Source organism: Herpailurus yagouaroundi, unplaced genomic scaffold (genome assembly GCF_014898765.1).
Source record: "Herpailurus yagouaroundi ecotype Mexico unplaced genomic scaffold, PumYag 163, whole genome shotgun sequence".
Taxonomy (NCBI): domain Eukaryota; kingdom Metazoa; phylum Chordata; class Mammalia; order Carnivora; family Felidae; genus Herpailurus; species Herpailurus yagouaroundi.
In genome coordinates, this window is record NW_024412404.1 from 37,483,837 (window position 1) to 37,498,248 (window position 14,412).

At 53.8% G+C, this 14,412-nt stretch overlaps 1 protein-coding gene across 7 annotated transcripts in view; it reads right to left on the reverse strand.

The window, feature by feature from the left end:
• The window catches only part of CRTAC1 (cartilage acidic protein 1), a 157,934-nt gene that overhangs the window by 35,189 nt on the left and 108,333 nt on the right, over nucleotides 1–14,412 (reverse strand). For all 7 annotated transcript variants that reach the window (XM_040486083.1, XM_040486077.1, XM_040486078.1 and 4 more), the window contains exons 6-9: nucleotides 10,510–10,644; nucleotides 7,040–7,185; nucleotides 4,258–4,394; nucleotides 468–550 (exon numbers count right to left, since the gene is read on the reverse strand). In XM_040486083.1, coding sequence (XP_040342017.1) covers nucleotides 468–550; nucleotides 4,258–4,394; nucleotides 7,040–7,185; nucleotides 10,510–10,644 — 501 coding nt within the window. The remainder of the gene's footprint in view (nucleotides 1–467; nucleotides 551–4,257; nucleotides 4,395–7,039; nucleotides 7,186–10,509; nucleotides 10,645–14,412) is intronic.

Consider the following 14,412-nt stretch of genomic DNA (forward strand, 5'->3'; position numbering starts at 1 on the left):
TGAAACAACTTCCAAGACCACAAATGAGGCAATGGCAGGACCAGGTCTTGGGACTCCTGATCCAGTGCTCTTTCTCGGACACCAGGCTGAATGCCAAGAGGGGAGGGGTCAGACCGCAGGACCCGCAGCCTCTCCTTTCCATCCCCCCCCCCCCGCCCCCCGCCACCGCGTCACCGGCAAGGCATTGCCAGGGAAGCTACTGCCTACCCGCCCCCCACCCCGCCCCTGATTCCCAGACCCCCGCCCCCAGCAGCCCCGAGACTGGAAGTATAGGTCATCGCCTCCTCTGCTTCTGGCCTGGCGCTCCCAGGGGCTCAACCCTCCCTCAGGGTGAAGACCTCCAGAACGGCAGGGAAGGAGGAGTCCAGTGCTGTGGAGTTGGCTGCCCCACCCCTCCTGCCCTCACCCTGGCGTACAGGCGGTGCTGAGACAGAGGAGTGCGGGCCTGAGCCCTCAGGTGCCCTCACCTGTGCCCCGACCCTCAGGCTCCAAGGCATCGCCAGGATTGAGCTCCTCGATGAGAGGGTCGCCGTGTTCCCTGCGGATGACACTGCAGGAGAGGAGACAGGTCGTTCCCGGATTAGCAGCATGCCGGCCAGGAACCCGTGGGCCCCCTGAATCCAGAGGCCCCCTCACTCCATCCTCTGTCCCCTGAACATCCCCAGGCACCCTGTGCATCAGCCACGGCCTGGATGTCTACGGAGCCGCTCTCTGTTCACAGAGCTTGCCTACACCCTGTCTGTCCCCTTCTTGGGTTTTAATTTACATTGGTAAATATTGATTTTTCTCTCTCTAATGGATGAATTATAGACAGACTGGGGAAGGGCAGCTGATGGATGGAGAAGGGGCAGGGAAGCAGCTACCTTCAACTGACCTTCACTTTCCTTCCAGTGGCCCCAGGTTTCCAAGTTCTGGGTGTGCCCAGGATTGAAACCACTCAAACGCCGCCTCCTCCAAGCCCTCCCTGATAGTCCTGCTGGAAGCAATGCCTTCCTGCTTGGCCTTTATCACTTTCTGCCTTGTGCTAAAGCTCTGAATGGATGCGTCTTATCTCCTAGTTAGACTGCAAGTCTTTGCAGGCCGGGACCACGTGTTACTCATTCTTGCATCTCCCACAGCACCTAACACAGCGCATGGCTTGCAGAAAGCTCTGGGCGCACGTCTGTGGGACACAGGGATGAAGTCCAGTGGCAAAAAGGGAGGAAAGGGCTCCCCTTGGGCTGCAGGGGTTCTGTCTATTTTAAGCTCTGAATCACGGTAATATTTGCTTCAGAAAAGCCCACTGTGAGTGTCCTGCTCTTTCTCCACACTGAGCTGAATGCTGATGACGGTGGTGAGCTCTCCTCCGATTTTTCTCTCATTAGAGTCTCACAGCCTTGGGTGCTCTGGATGTGTGGAGCAGTGCTGGGGGGAGACAGGGCTGGGAGGGACGTGATCGCTCTCCCCGAAACACTGAAGGTGGCTCTTGTCTGCCCCTCACAGAGAGTCATCAGAGGGCTGAGAGGTGGCTAGTACTTTCAGAAGGGGGCAGGGGTCCCCTGAGCTGGAGCCTGTGGTGGTGGTGGGGGGTGGTGCAGAACTGCAAGGGGTCTGCAGCATTGAGTAGCTGCCCCGGAAGAACCCTCCGTCCACCACACGGGGCATCTGTGCTGAGCACATCCATGTGTGTGGCGTGGGCCGAGGGCGGCGTGCCTGGTTGCACTTGGGCGTCTGTGCACCTGCTGGAGGTGTGTATGCCTCACTGCCAGCAACCACGGTCCCTTTGACCACCTGTGTCCCGCAGACTCTTCGCGGCTGGGCAGAGACATCCCTTGGTTCAGGTGACAATGCACTCAAGGGTTCCCGAGGATAAGTTCCGCTGTATTTGTGTATTCACTAAACAAATTCTTTTGCAGTGACTTCCGCGTGCCGTCCGCTGCGCTGGGCCCTGTGGCTGTGGTGTACATCAGGAAGGATGGAGCTCAGGGGCCACGACGACGGGGGGTCTCATGCAGCGTGCTGAAGGCCCACAGGTAGGGGGGCTGTGGGGAGGGCAGCGCTCGACAAGCTCACCCAGTTTTAGGTAACGAGGACAGGCTTCCTGGGGGAAGGGCCAACTAAGCTGAGACCAGAAGGATGAGTAAGTATGTGTCATTGAGACGAAGAGGGAGGAGCAAGGCGCAGAGTGGGTGGGCAGCACGAGGGTCCAGGCCTGGCACGGCCCAGAAGTGAACAAAGCTGGCAGGTTCTGGAGCTCAGTTGTGAACGGGGAAGCGGAGAGTGGGGACAAAGCCGGGAAGTGTGGGATGAGCCAAAGAGAAGGCAATGGGGAGCCTCTAAGAGGTTTTAAGCAGAAGAAGGTGTGGCTAGATCTGCATTTGCAACAGCTTGCTCCGGAGGACTAGACACAGACACCTGCTGAAGGCGGATGCAGGAATCCCCTTGAGAGAGATGAGGTGCGGTCCAGGGGTGATGAGAACAGATCAGAGGCACGTCTGGTGTGACCACACATATCCCGGCTGGCCTGGGAGAGTCCCTGCTTGCCTGCTGTCCCACCATTAACAGGACCCCCTTGCACTCAGCAAGCATCTGGTGTGGGTGACGAATTCCCTGGTTACTCTCCTCTTCATTGAAAGATTGCAAGCTCAAACCCACTGAGGTTTTGGGTCCCCAGTGTCTCCTACAAGGAGCCTGCCACGTTCTGTTCAGCAACAGGGACAGGTTGGGGCTAAACTTCCCGAGTGGCCGGCTGAGTGGTGGCCCGAGCTATAGCCCCTCACACTGTTGGCTGTGTGCTCAGGACCCAGCCATCTGCCACCGGGACTTGGAGCACAGCCACGGACCTCGGAAGTGGCTTCCACGGCTGCTGCGTGGAGGCAAACACACTAACCCGTGGGGCCACTATGTGATGACACTGTCTTCATCCATGGCAGCTCTGGGCCAGCCCGCCCTCGGGGTGGTCAGAAGGAGGCTGGGTGGTGTGACAGGCAGGCAGACAGGGGAGGCGCCTGGGTTCTGGGGCCACAGGGATGAGAGCACTAGACCCCCTGCTGCTTAGGGGCCCTGGCGAGTGACACTTTATTAGCCAGAGAAGGAAAGTGGTGTCTCTGTTAACGAGCAATTGATCTTCCGCAATTAATCTGGAAGTTGTGAATAAGCTTTTTGCAAGGCACCTAATTAGTAAATCTAGTGCCTTCGGGGGGTGATTACATCCAGTCAGGATTGATGCTTTGTTAATAATTATATTTAAAAACATGCTTAGTCACAGCTCTTGCCTTTTATTAATAGTTAGGGCCCCCCTGGGGTAGGGGATGGGGGCGATGGGGGCCTTGGGGAGCCAACAGGTGATCGGGCCCATTTCCTGAATCCAAAGCCCCCTGCCCCACCTGCCTCCTCTCCCCACCTGGTCCTGAGCCCCATTAGCATGTTTTAGGCCAGGAACAGGGCTGCCCTCAGGTCACATGGGTCCTGAGATTCCCCAACAGCAGTTCTCAAACTTTAGTGTGATAGGAATCACCTGATGGATGCCCAGTGTTAAAAATAGAGATTCCTGGGCCTTACCTCTGGAGATTCTGATTCAGGAAAGCTGGGTGGGCCCTGGGATTCTGTACTTTAAATAAGCACTCAGGTGATTCTGATGACAGTGGTCCCGGACCCCTCTTAGAGAAGTATTGCCTCTGAACATCCAACCTTTCCTCCCCAGATGCAGATCCTTAACAGATTTCTTCCATTCTGTCACTCCCTTTAACTTGTCTACCATGAATTGTCTCATCTAGCATTTCCCAAGGCACGTTTTGCAGAGCACTAGTCCCAAGAGGAAAATCTTTGAAAGAAGTGTCCTGTGGTCAAATCTATTTGGAATACTCCATCTACCTTTCAGAAAATAAAAACACTCATGGTCATGTTAAAGGCTCTGAGAAGTCCTGCAGCCAGTAAACCTGCCTGTCTTTGCTTACCCACAGGTGCACCCAAACAAATCTGACTCTGTAACTCCTTTTTGTGGGTGTGTGGATTTCTCTCCCATAGAGCTTGGCTTCTGGACACGCTTTGGGCCATGTCTCTGACCATTTACCCCACAACAGCAGGACACCAGCTTCTGCCCAGGATCTGCCCTCCATCGCACAGCTTCTCTCTCAATCCTTCCTTCCCTCCTCTGTTTCTTCATCAGGGGACCTTCCCCTGCCTCAGCCCTGGGAACTACCCACTGAGTCCTACACCTTCCTCCCCAGCTCCCAGCCGGCAAGAGCGCGAGGCCCCCGGCCAGGCTGAAGTGTGTACCGGAAGAGGCGGTTGGCTGAGGAGCTGCGGTGGGCGAAGTTGTTGAAGAAGATCTCCAGCTCCTGGTCATTGTCAAAGTCGGCGGCGATGACTGTGCGGACAGGGGACGGCATGGAGAACTTGGGCGAGGCGATATCCTGGGAGGAGAGAAGGCCACAGAGGTCAGCGGACAGATGAGTGGGACAGGGCAGATGAGCAGCAGGCCGACTCCCCACACTGCATATGCGTGTGGATGCAATCCAGGAGAAAAGACAGCTGACCTAACACCTCCTGTCTCACCTCCCCCAGAAGGGACCCGTGGTGGCTGCACTCAGGGCCACACAGAACTCGGGCTGCTTATAGCAGGACAAGGAGGTAAGAGGAACAGTCCTGATTCACACCAGTGAAGCACTTGGCTGTTCCCCAGGCAGGGTCACACGTAGCCCTCCCATCAGGCACTTGAGAAAGGGCAGACATTAGTATTCCCATTTTACAGGTGAGATGATGGAGTCCTGGGGCAGGAGGGAAATCGCCCATGGTCATAGCTAATGATGGGGTGGGAGCCAGGGCTTCTGACTCCAGATGCTATGCCCTTCCTCCTCTGCAGGAGAGTCAGAAGCTGGGGGGTTGGGGGGACCTTGGAAGGTGCTGTGCATTTGAATCCAGGCTTCTCTGCTGAGTAGCTGTGTGATCTCAGGAAAGTTATTAACCTCTCAGGTCTCACTTTCTTCATTAGGAACATGGGGCTAGGAATAGCAGCTCAGCCTGTGAGGACTGCATATAAAATGCTTGGCACACAGTGGGCATGAAATAGATCCCTGGCGATCTGTACTGGCCTCGCTCACGCTATCAGTCTCACGGAATGTGGCAGAGGTGGCTTTTAGCTGTGGTTTTGCTGTTATCTTATGTTTTTTCTTGGAAGTCTTTCAATATTTTTGAGACATTTGCTTTGGGGTTTGCAGTATCAGATATACCTGTCCAGGGCTCACGGGGAGACCCTAAGCCCAGGAGAGCCCAGCTTGGGCCTCGAAGTGCTGACAGGGCCTGGTGGACCTAGCAAAAGGGTCCTGGGTGAGGGACTTCCTTTGAAATAGAAGATGCGTTTCTTTTGTTTGTGAGAAGAATATCTATTGTAGATGGTTTTGTCCCTTAAAGATTCGAGCAGCCTGTCGAAATCTCAGGTACCGCATGGAAAGGGCTGGGAAGGGACATTCGGTGTTTCTGGGGGTGCCCCTCTGCCCCTTGGCCTGGCCCTGCTCCTTGGCCTCTTATGCAGGTCCCCCCTTCCATCTGCTGCGGGAACAAGCCAGCCTGGGACAGCTGGCGAGCTGCCTGTTCTGGGGAGGCCAGGAGGGAGGCTGTCCCCATCAGCGCAGTAATGAGGCTGATTAAGAGCCTGGCCAGTTGGCCAGGATAGGCTGAACAGGGCCTTAAGAGCTGGAGAAAAAAGAGACCTCAGGATCTCTAATTCGTTATTATTCTATTGATCCTATAAAAATGGAAACCTACATAGCCCCCTTGGGGTCGCCCCATTGGACGCCTGGGCTTTTGAGATAATGTATGTAAAGCGCTTAGCACAGTTCCTGGCACATGGAAGGCACCTGATAAATGGGGCATCTATTATCATTATTATTGCTCCCATGAGCTCTGGAGCAGGGCCACCAGAAGGCTTAGCAGCGTTCCTCAAACCCAGCACACTGATGTTTGGGCCTGGATCATTCTGTGCTGGGGGGCTGTCCTGTGCATTATAGGACATTTAGCAGCCTCCCTGTCCTCTACCCATTAGATCCCAGTAGCACCCGTCTCATTTGTGACAACCAGGAGTGTCCCCAGACACTGTCAAATGGCCTGGGGAGAAAACCACCCCTGGCAAAGAAGCTGGGTTAGAAGAAAAGCTGAATACAGATGAAAATCATCCAGGATCAACTGCCCAAGTTCAGGGTATGCCCTCTTCCTTCCCAGAGAGCCTGGGTCTCAAGGGAGAGAGCAGCTGGGTCTGAGCATTGCAAGGTGGCTGCCTATGGGGGAGGGAGCTTGTGGTGGCCACCTAGACATAAGGTTCCTGGACACTCCCCTGGGACAATCAAGCATCAGGCAAATGCTAGAACTGTCTCACTCTTGCAGAGGATTTTGGCAAGACCCAGATACCTCCAGAACAATCTGGACTCCCTCAGACCCGTTTCAACCATCCTATGGAAGCTCCCTGAGAAAGCTCCAAACTCAAGCTCATCAGGTGGGTGGCACTGTCACCAAACAGCCCCTTTGGAGAATTCTTGGCACCACAATCTATTGACAGCTCAGGGAGGGGGCACAGAGAGGGATTTGAGGTCATCTTGCCCACCCTCTGCCAACTGTCCTTGGTTGGGGGGGGGGGGCAGCTGTTGGGAGATCTGTAGTCTCAGCCTCCCCTGTCCCTCTATTCCCCACTGCACGCTTAGCCTGAACTTAAACTTGAAAAGATCAGGTTTTCCAGGAGCCGCCTGGAAAAATGCTGTCGATCCAGGAATGAAGTCCACCTTCCAGAGCCTTCATTGACCTGTTCTTGCCCACCTTGGGAAGCTGCTGCCCCTCCTCTGCCTGTGGCCCCTTCTGCTCCAGGCACTAGGAGACCAGACTGGAGTCCATCTTCTTCCCCCAGATGCTACGTTCATTGTGGCTCTCCTGCCTCGAGGTTCTGCAGAGCCATAAGCCTCTTCTCAGCCTGGTGGGAGGCGGAGGCAGGGCTGTATCCCCAGGATATGCCAGGGCCACTCACAGTGCTGGCCGGCGGAGGGCAGGGAGGAAGGGAGAGGTCTCCTCTTACCCGAAACCGGACCTTCCCGTGGGCGCTCATCTGCAGGTAGAGCCGGTGGGGGCCATTCCAGTTCCCGTAAACGATGTCCACTTTTCCATCACGGTTGAAGTCGGCCAGGGCAACACCTCGCCCGTGCTGGTGCGGGTCATCCACACCTGGGGAGGAAAGACAGGAACCCTCAAGGCAGCGCCCCCTGCAGGCTCCACAAACACCTTGCTGGAGCTTCTTGGAAAGAGACAGGGAGGGCGACCCTTGCGCTGACCCTGCCCTTTGAGCAGATGGGGAGCTGTGCTGGCCAGCCCAGAATTTCTCCACAGGGGCAGGTGGTGGGCCAGCCATGTGGTTACAAAGAGAACCAGACTTGTCTTCAGCTGCATCTGCCCAGCAAGCACACAATTTTCACTCAGTTTTGGGGTAGCATGGGGACGGGAAGGAGACATGGAAATTCCGGAGGACTAAAGTTCTCCCCAGGCGCCCGGCACTGCCACTGGGGTACATAGTAAGTTGGCCATCACTCTTTTGTTTAAATCTCTCAGTGGCTCCCCAGTACTGCTGGGCCAAGTTCAGATTCCTGCCTGGGGAGCACAAGGCCCCTGCCCACCTTATCTGGTCTTTATCTGATACCCCTGTATCAGAGTAAACTCCCCCTTACTCATGAGCTCTGCCTTCCTGGGTTCCTGTCGTTCCTCAAATGAGCCCTGCTCTTTCCGGCTTATGGCCTTTGCTCAAGCTTGTCTCTGCTCCAGGAATGTCTCCCCCTGGCTCTTGGTTACCTGGCTCCTTGTTTTTCTTCTGCTCTCAGCTACAATGTCACCTCCTCAGGAAGCCTCCCCTGACCACTCCCATGAAAACAGCTCCTCCCAACGACTTGGTTATCTTCCCTGACAGCCTCTCATTTTTCCCCTCCACCGTGCACATCACAGGTGCAATTATGTCCCTTTGCGGTTTATTTGCTTAGTGTCAGGTGTCCCCACTAGACCTTACACTCCATGAGGTCAGGGACTGTCTTCTTATTCACCTGTGTTCACATGGTATCCATCTCTGGGCCTGTGGTGATCCGGTAGTTTTCAGTAAATACTTACTGAATGAACGAAGAGACATAAATAATTTGACAGAAGGCAACTGGGGACATTGGTGACAGCAGAGGAAATACCACACCATAACAGAGAAACCCACAGTGTGCCTCATGAGCTCTGGGAAGAGAAGCTTGTGTGTTCAGTGTGACCTGCTTATGCTGTCCCTGCATCAGCCAGTGCCCACTGAGCTGATCCCGGGGGAGGACATGGGGTGGCTTTGCCCAGAGGGATGGCCTGACCTCCTGGCTGCGCAAAGCAGATACGTGCCCTCAGGCCACGCGTGGAGCTGAGAGGCTGTAGATGCTGGTTCTAAATGCTGACGCCCATGCCAACTCTTTCAGAGGACAAACTGCCGGTGGCCATCAGGCCCTCACAGATGGTGGGTGACAAGACAATGTAATGGAGGGGGGACCACGGGATCCAGGGCACAGGGAGCTCTCGTCAGCTGCAACCACAGAGCTCCTGGGGATGGGAGCCAGGAGAAGGTAGGGCTGGGGCCCCTTGGGAACCTTGGAGGCTGAGCATCCCCTTGGGGGAGGGAAGGATCTGGACGATGGGTGGGAGGTGGGGGGGGGCGTGGAGAAGAGGCAGTGAGGCCCAGGCTTGAGGAGGAGGCTTCGCAAAGGAGCAGGGGCAGCCTCCCACCTCTAGGATTAATACCCCATTAATTCTCTACAAAACTCCCCAGTCCTAATGTCGGTGGCCTTCTGTGTTGGCCCATTTCTCTCCTATCTACGAGGCACCTTGACAAGGAGCTGGTTCCCTTTCACGGGAATAATCGGTGCCAGGCTGCATTTCACAGCAGCATCTGTTTGGGTGATGAATGCCCTCTTGACATGTCTTGTTAAACCCCTGCAATCATTCTGACTTTCAATTACGGGCCTAGCACCTTTCCTCTCTCCTCCCGCCAGATACCTTCTCCCGCTCCAACTTGTTCGCTCACCTCTGCTCCCATCTCTTTAACACCTTATCAAATCCTCTAGGCTTTCTCCACTACCACCTCCCTTCATTTTATGATTTTTCAGCAATGAGAAAATTTGCTGCCAGAGTATACAGCACCGGGGTGTATGTGCTTGCCGGGTGGGAGGACAGGCCAGGGCCGCTGCCTCCAGCTCCGGCTTTGCCGGGAAGAGGAAGAGGGAAAGGCAGGAGGGGAGTTGACTGGCTACAAGCGGAGGGGTGGTGTTCAAAATGGGAACTCCCGAGCAGAGAGCTGGGGGATTAGGTACTTGTAAGTCACAGAGAACGGATTGGTGCTCGCTCAGGGATTTGATGCTAGCTGTCAGCACTAGCTGGAGCTTGTAGGACCTTTGATCTATGTGTCTAGATTCCCGCTCACCCCTTCTTCTGGAGGCTACAGCTCATCCCCATGCTGCCCAGAAAGAGGTGAAATCAATCCTTTCATTGGCAACGTGCGGAGGAAGCGGGTGGGGGGAAGTGGTTGAAGGGCAGGCTGATCATATCCACAAGCTTTTATGAAGTGTCCATTCTGCCATTCAGCAAAATTTACTGGGTGACCACTGTGTGCCAAGTGCGGTGTCAAGAATGAACAGCACAGTGCCTAGTCCTCGTAGACATAGATTATTTTAGCAAAACAGAAGCCTGACCAAGAAGTGTACGCAGGACGGTGTGAATGCAGAGGAGGGAGTGTGAATCTTGCCAGGTAGTACAGACAGAGGCAGGAAAGGCTTCATAGATAACATCTGAGCTGAGTGTTGAAGGATAAATAGAAGTTCTGCAGACAGAGAAAGGGAGAAGGCACTTCAGACAGAGAGGATGGCAGGTGCAAAGGCCCTGAGGCAGATGAGGGATGAACAAAGAGGGAGGAAGGGGAGGAGAACTGGGAGCCCGAAGTACTATTTTATGTGGATTTTAGTCTCCCTCTTATTAGAGCTATTTGTTTATCCATCTTTTCCCCCCTCTAGAATACCTATGCCTGTGAGTGTATGTGCGTGTGGTGGGATGATGTGGTGTTCAGATCAGCACCCCCAACTCTTACCCCCAGCCTGGCACTTAGCAGGGGCTCAATAAATGGCTACTTGATTGAATTCAATGGTTAAGGTGAATGTGGGGAGGGGACCGGGAAAGAGGCAGCTTGGAGGAGAAATTAAGGCTGAGAACTCAAGCAGGACTCAGAGGAACACGGGCCAATTCTAGTTGCTGGAAAATGGATACTGCTCATGAGTTACAGGCTCCCCCTTTCCCCAGCGGCGAACATTCCCCGCGGCCTGAGCCTGGGGGATGTGGAACTGAAGATAACAAGCAAGGTTTCCCTGTATGGTGCAGACGACTACTTGTCCCACTCTCCCTGAGGCCTGTGGGCCACGCTGGAGGGGGCAGGGCAGCCCGGAGGCCCCTGTGGGCCTGGGGCGTCGAGGGTCGCAGGGCAGCGGTTGCACTCACCAGCACTGGCAGCAGCATCCACGAAGGTGCCGTCGCCCTGGTTGTGGAAGAGGAAGTTGGGCCCATTCTCGTTGTCACAGAAGATGTCTGAGGCGCTGCTGCTGAGGATGGGGCCCACGCTGACACCCCGGCCCCCTAGGAGAGGACATGGATCCACAGTGAGTGGCAGAGGCAAGGCCTCAGGCCCGCGAGGAGGCCTTCGAGAAGCTGCTACGGCGAGATGCCTCAGAAGAGCTTTGGGGGTGGGGGGAAATTCCAACCTTCTGGATGCTTCTCTGAGCCCAGATCTGGGCTCGCAGTCCTGTAAACTTGTGTGGAGCATGACCACACTGGTGATGAGGCAAGTGAGGGGCAAGACACAGTCACTCTGTGCAAGGCAACGATTCTGTGACCTATGGAACGCAGAAGCCACCATATCCTTCCCTTCCCTTCAGAGGCCAAATTCCAATACTCCCTTAGCCCAGATCTACCCACCACATTTTGGTCAAGTCACAGATTTTCCTGACAACCCCCACCCCCACCCCCAGTCATACATAAGCCAGTCAAGACACCGGGTGTGCTCCTCTTCTAAGAACATCTAGGAAGAGGTTCTAGCTAAAGCTACAGGATGTTTTCTTAACTTTGTGTGATGGAGCAAACAACTGGGAACAGGCTGAATGTCCATCAACAGCGACGGGTTGAATGGATTATGGTGCATCCATACGACAGACCATTCTGCAGCCACTAAAAAGACTGTGTAGATCCATATGTATTGACTTGGAGGAGTGCCCGTGACATACTGTTAAATGAAAAAACAATTCACCAAGTAATGGTATTGTGTAATCTTAGTTTAATTAAAAAAAAAAAAAGGAAAATACATGATATTTCTGAACATGTTTACACAAGCTCGTTCTCGAGTTGGGGGAGAAGTGGGAAAGGCCACACCCTGAGTTGTTAACCCAGACTGCTAGATGGGGTGGGATTTGGGGAGGGAAGGAGGGACGGTAGTTGGCCTTTTTTGGGAATGTCTTTGTGTTTTCTGGCTTGTTGCAACAGAATTGCTTCTGTAGTTTGAAAGGAAAAAAATCCAATAACTACATACTTTTTTTTTTTTAAAGAAATCAAGCCAGCTTTACATTAGGGTTTGATGTCTCCAAGATCAAATTTGAGCTATCTGTGTCAACAAGTCCAATCTTAAGACATCTTGAACAAACAGCTCCAACTACTGGGATTCGAATCAAGAGTTGGAAGCCACACCCCCAAATACTGGGCAGAAAAACAGCCTGACCAGGACTGGGACATGGATTCTAATCCCAGCAAGGCCTTTCACAAGGAGTGTGAGCTTGGGCAATTTATATTACCCTTTAAGCCTCAGTTTTCTCATCTGTGCAGTGGGGGTTGTGTGACCTGCTTTTCCTATTTTAGGATTTTTAAGAGGATACGTGAGGTGAGATCCTCACAGAGTCTCTTTGTGAATCCTACTCCCTTGCTACTCAGAGTCAGGTCCATGAATCTGCTGCAAGGGAGCCACCTTGTTAGAAATGCAGAGTCTCAGGTCCTTCCCCAGCCAGAACTCGCCTTCTGGAAGGATCCCTGGGTGGTCATGTGCACAGTAAAATTTGAAATGCACTGCTCTAATGGGCTATTCAGTACAATAAGAATAGTTTTCAGAGCACTCAGAAGGACTTATTATTGTTATTTGTTAAATAAATGAGAGCTCAGGCCGACCTGAGTGATGCCTAAGCCCTGCCTGCCTGCCTGCCTGGATGGGGAAGAGGTTTCCATAAAGTGACTGCTAATTCGGGATGGAGGTTCTCTCAGTCCCCAGACTCCTTCTGTCCTCTGAGAGATGCCCCTGGAGGAAATCATGGGGCCTTTCTCACCCGTGCAATACAGTCTGCCCACCAGTACAAGTGTTGGGGGCCAGGAGGAGAAGATGGGGCAAATCGCAGTGCCACTCTTCTTGCTCTCATGGTTAAGCTCCAAATTAACACATTCTGGGCCCTGGGCCTCCCATATTCCTCCCAGGTAATCTAATTAGCTCTCAAGGAGAGCCCAAGCCTCATGAAAATGGAGTCACTGAATCCACAGTGCTCTCGGGGAGCATCATCCAAGATGTGAAATGCGTTCTTCATTAGGACAGCCACAGTGTGGGGTGGGGAGGCTTTCAGACGCCTTTCCTAAAGCCAGCAGAGAGGGGTGCTGGCCTGCAACCTGAGCACCACTTCTGCCCATTCAGAGGAGCCGCGAAGTGGCTGCTGGCAGCCGTCCCTGCCCTGGTCCTGCCAGATTCCAGCCCAGGAACAGGCTTCAGTGAGAAACCCTCGGCCTTGCCTGGGCCCCCGGAAATTCCAGGTGGGGCTCTGGGACTTGCCACCATGCAACTCCATCCTTCCCCCCCACTCTGGTGTTCTCCAATTTCCTCTCTGCCTCTGGCTCTCAAGCTGTGACACATTCTCTTCATTTTCTACAAAGCAGGTTATTTCCCTCTTGGACAAATTTCTAAATCTTTCTAATTAACTAATTGGGTTGGGTTGAAAGCTTGTACCATTTGTAACCTGTAATTATTAGAAAATTGCCATGGTAACCACACTACTAATTAGTGACAATTTATTGCCATGGCAACTGGACCATAACAGAGATGTTACCCACAACTCCTTCTTGGCAAGTTCGCCGCACAGTTGGGGAGCAGGTGAGTCGACAGTCGGGGAGACAGCCTCTTGGGAACAGGCCCCCCACGGCCTCAGGATGGAGAGTCCAACTGGGGTCTGAGACGGGGGGCGATCAAGTACTGGCACCCCTTGCTGTGCAGGGGAAACCCTCCTCCCAGGTGGACCACGTAAGTCCTCTTCAAGCCAACAAAATCCATCCATCCTAAGGGTAGCCGGATACTTCCACTCCCTGTGTGGCCAGTGACAGAGGTTCCTGATTCAATATCTTCTACCCGTTCTCCCTCCCCCCAGCTCTTCCCCTCCTAAGGTTTAGCACACACCTTTTGTGGCTGCATGAGGGGCAGTCAGGAACATCTTTATTTTAGCCTTGGAGGATGATGTCCCAATTGTGAGTTAAATTCTACTTTACATCAATGAATGCTTTTATATTTGAGGCAGGCACATCCTCTTGGGGACAAGCAGTTTCCCCACTTGGGGCTGGAGAGGCAGCCCTGGTGGTGGGAAAGAAGATTCGAGATCAGGAGGTTTGAGTGTGACCTTGGGCGCCTCACCCAGCCTTTCTGGGCGTCTATTTTCTCACCTATAACGTGAGACTGACAATAACAACAGTTCCGTCTCAGGGCTGTCATAAATATTAAGTGAGCTGGTTTTCGGAAGGTACCTTGGAAAATGTCAGGTGCCACAGAGTCATTAGCTGGGACAATTTCCCACCTGCTAGGTTAATAAAATCTCCTAATTTCCCCAGGACTTTCAAGCGTCTAAGGCTTCCTTGTTCCGTTGTTGGGTGTAGACGCTGCTCCCTGCCCAACCCTTCCTGGTGGCCTCTCACTCTGCCCGTCAAGCTGGGTGGGGGAGGTGGAATTACAGGGGAAATGCCTCCCCACTGTCCTTCTTCCTCTTGCCACATCCTTGCGCGCCCCCTCTGATAATCTGCCCATTGGTCCTGCTCCCCACGGGGCAGCCTCATTTATCCTCAAGAACTGCACCCCTAAAGTTCTGAACCCCTCAGCTTTGGCAAGGCAGACTCAAGTCCAATTTGGGTACAGGCAATCCGTTTCTCAGACTGCATCGAGGCCGCGCTGGGGTGGCCCGCTGAAAGGCCGTATTGTATCTGGGAGCCAGGGGTGGTAGGGTAAGGACGGAAAAGAGAGGCTGTGGAGAACAAAAGCGTGGGTGCTGCTGAACCACCCCAAACTGTGGGCCAGAGGACCCAGGCATGAGGAGGCGGGCATTGCCTTACTAAGGAAAAGCC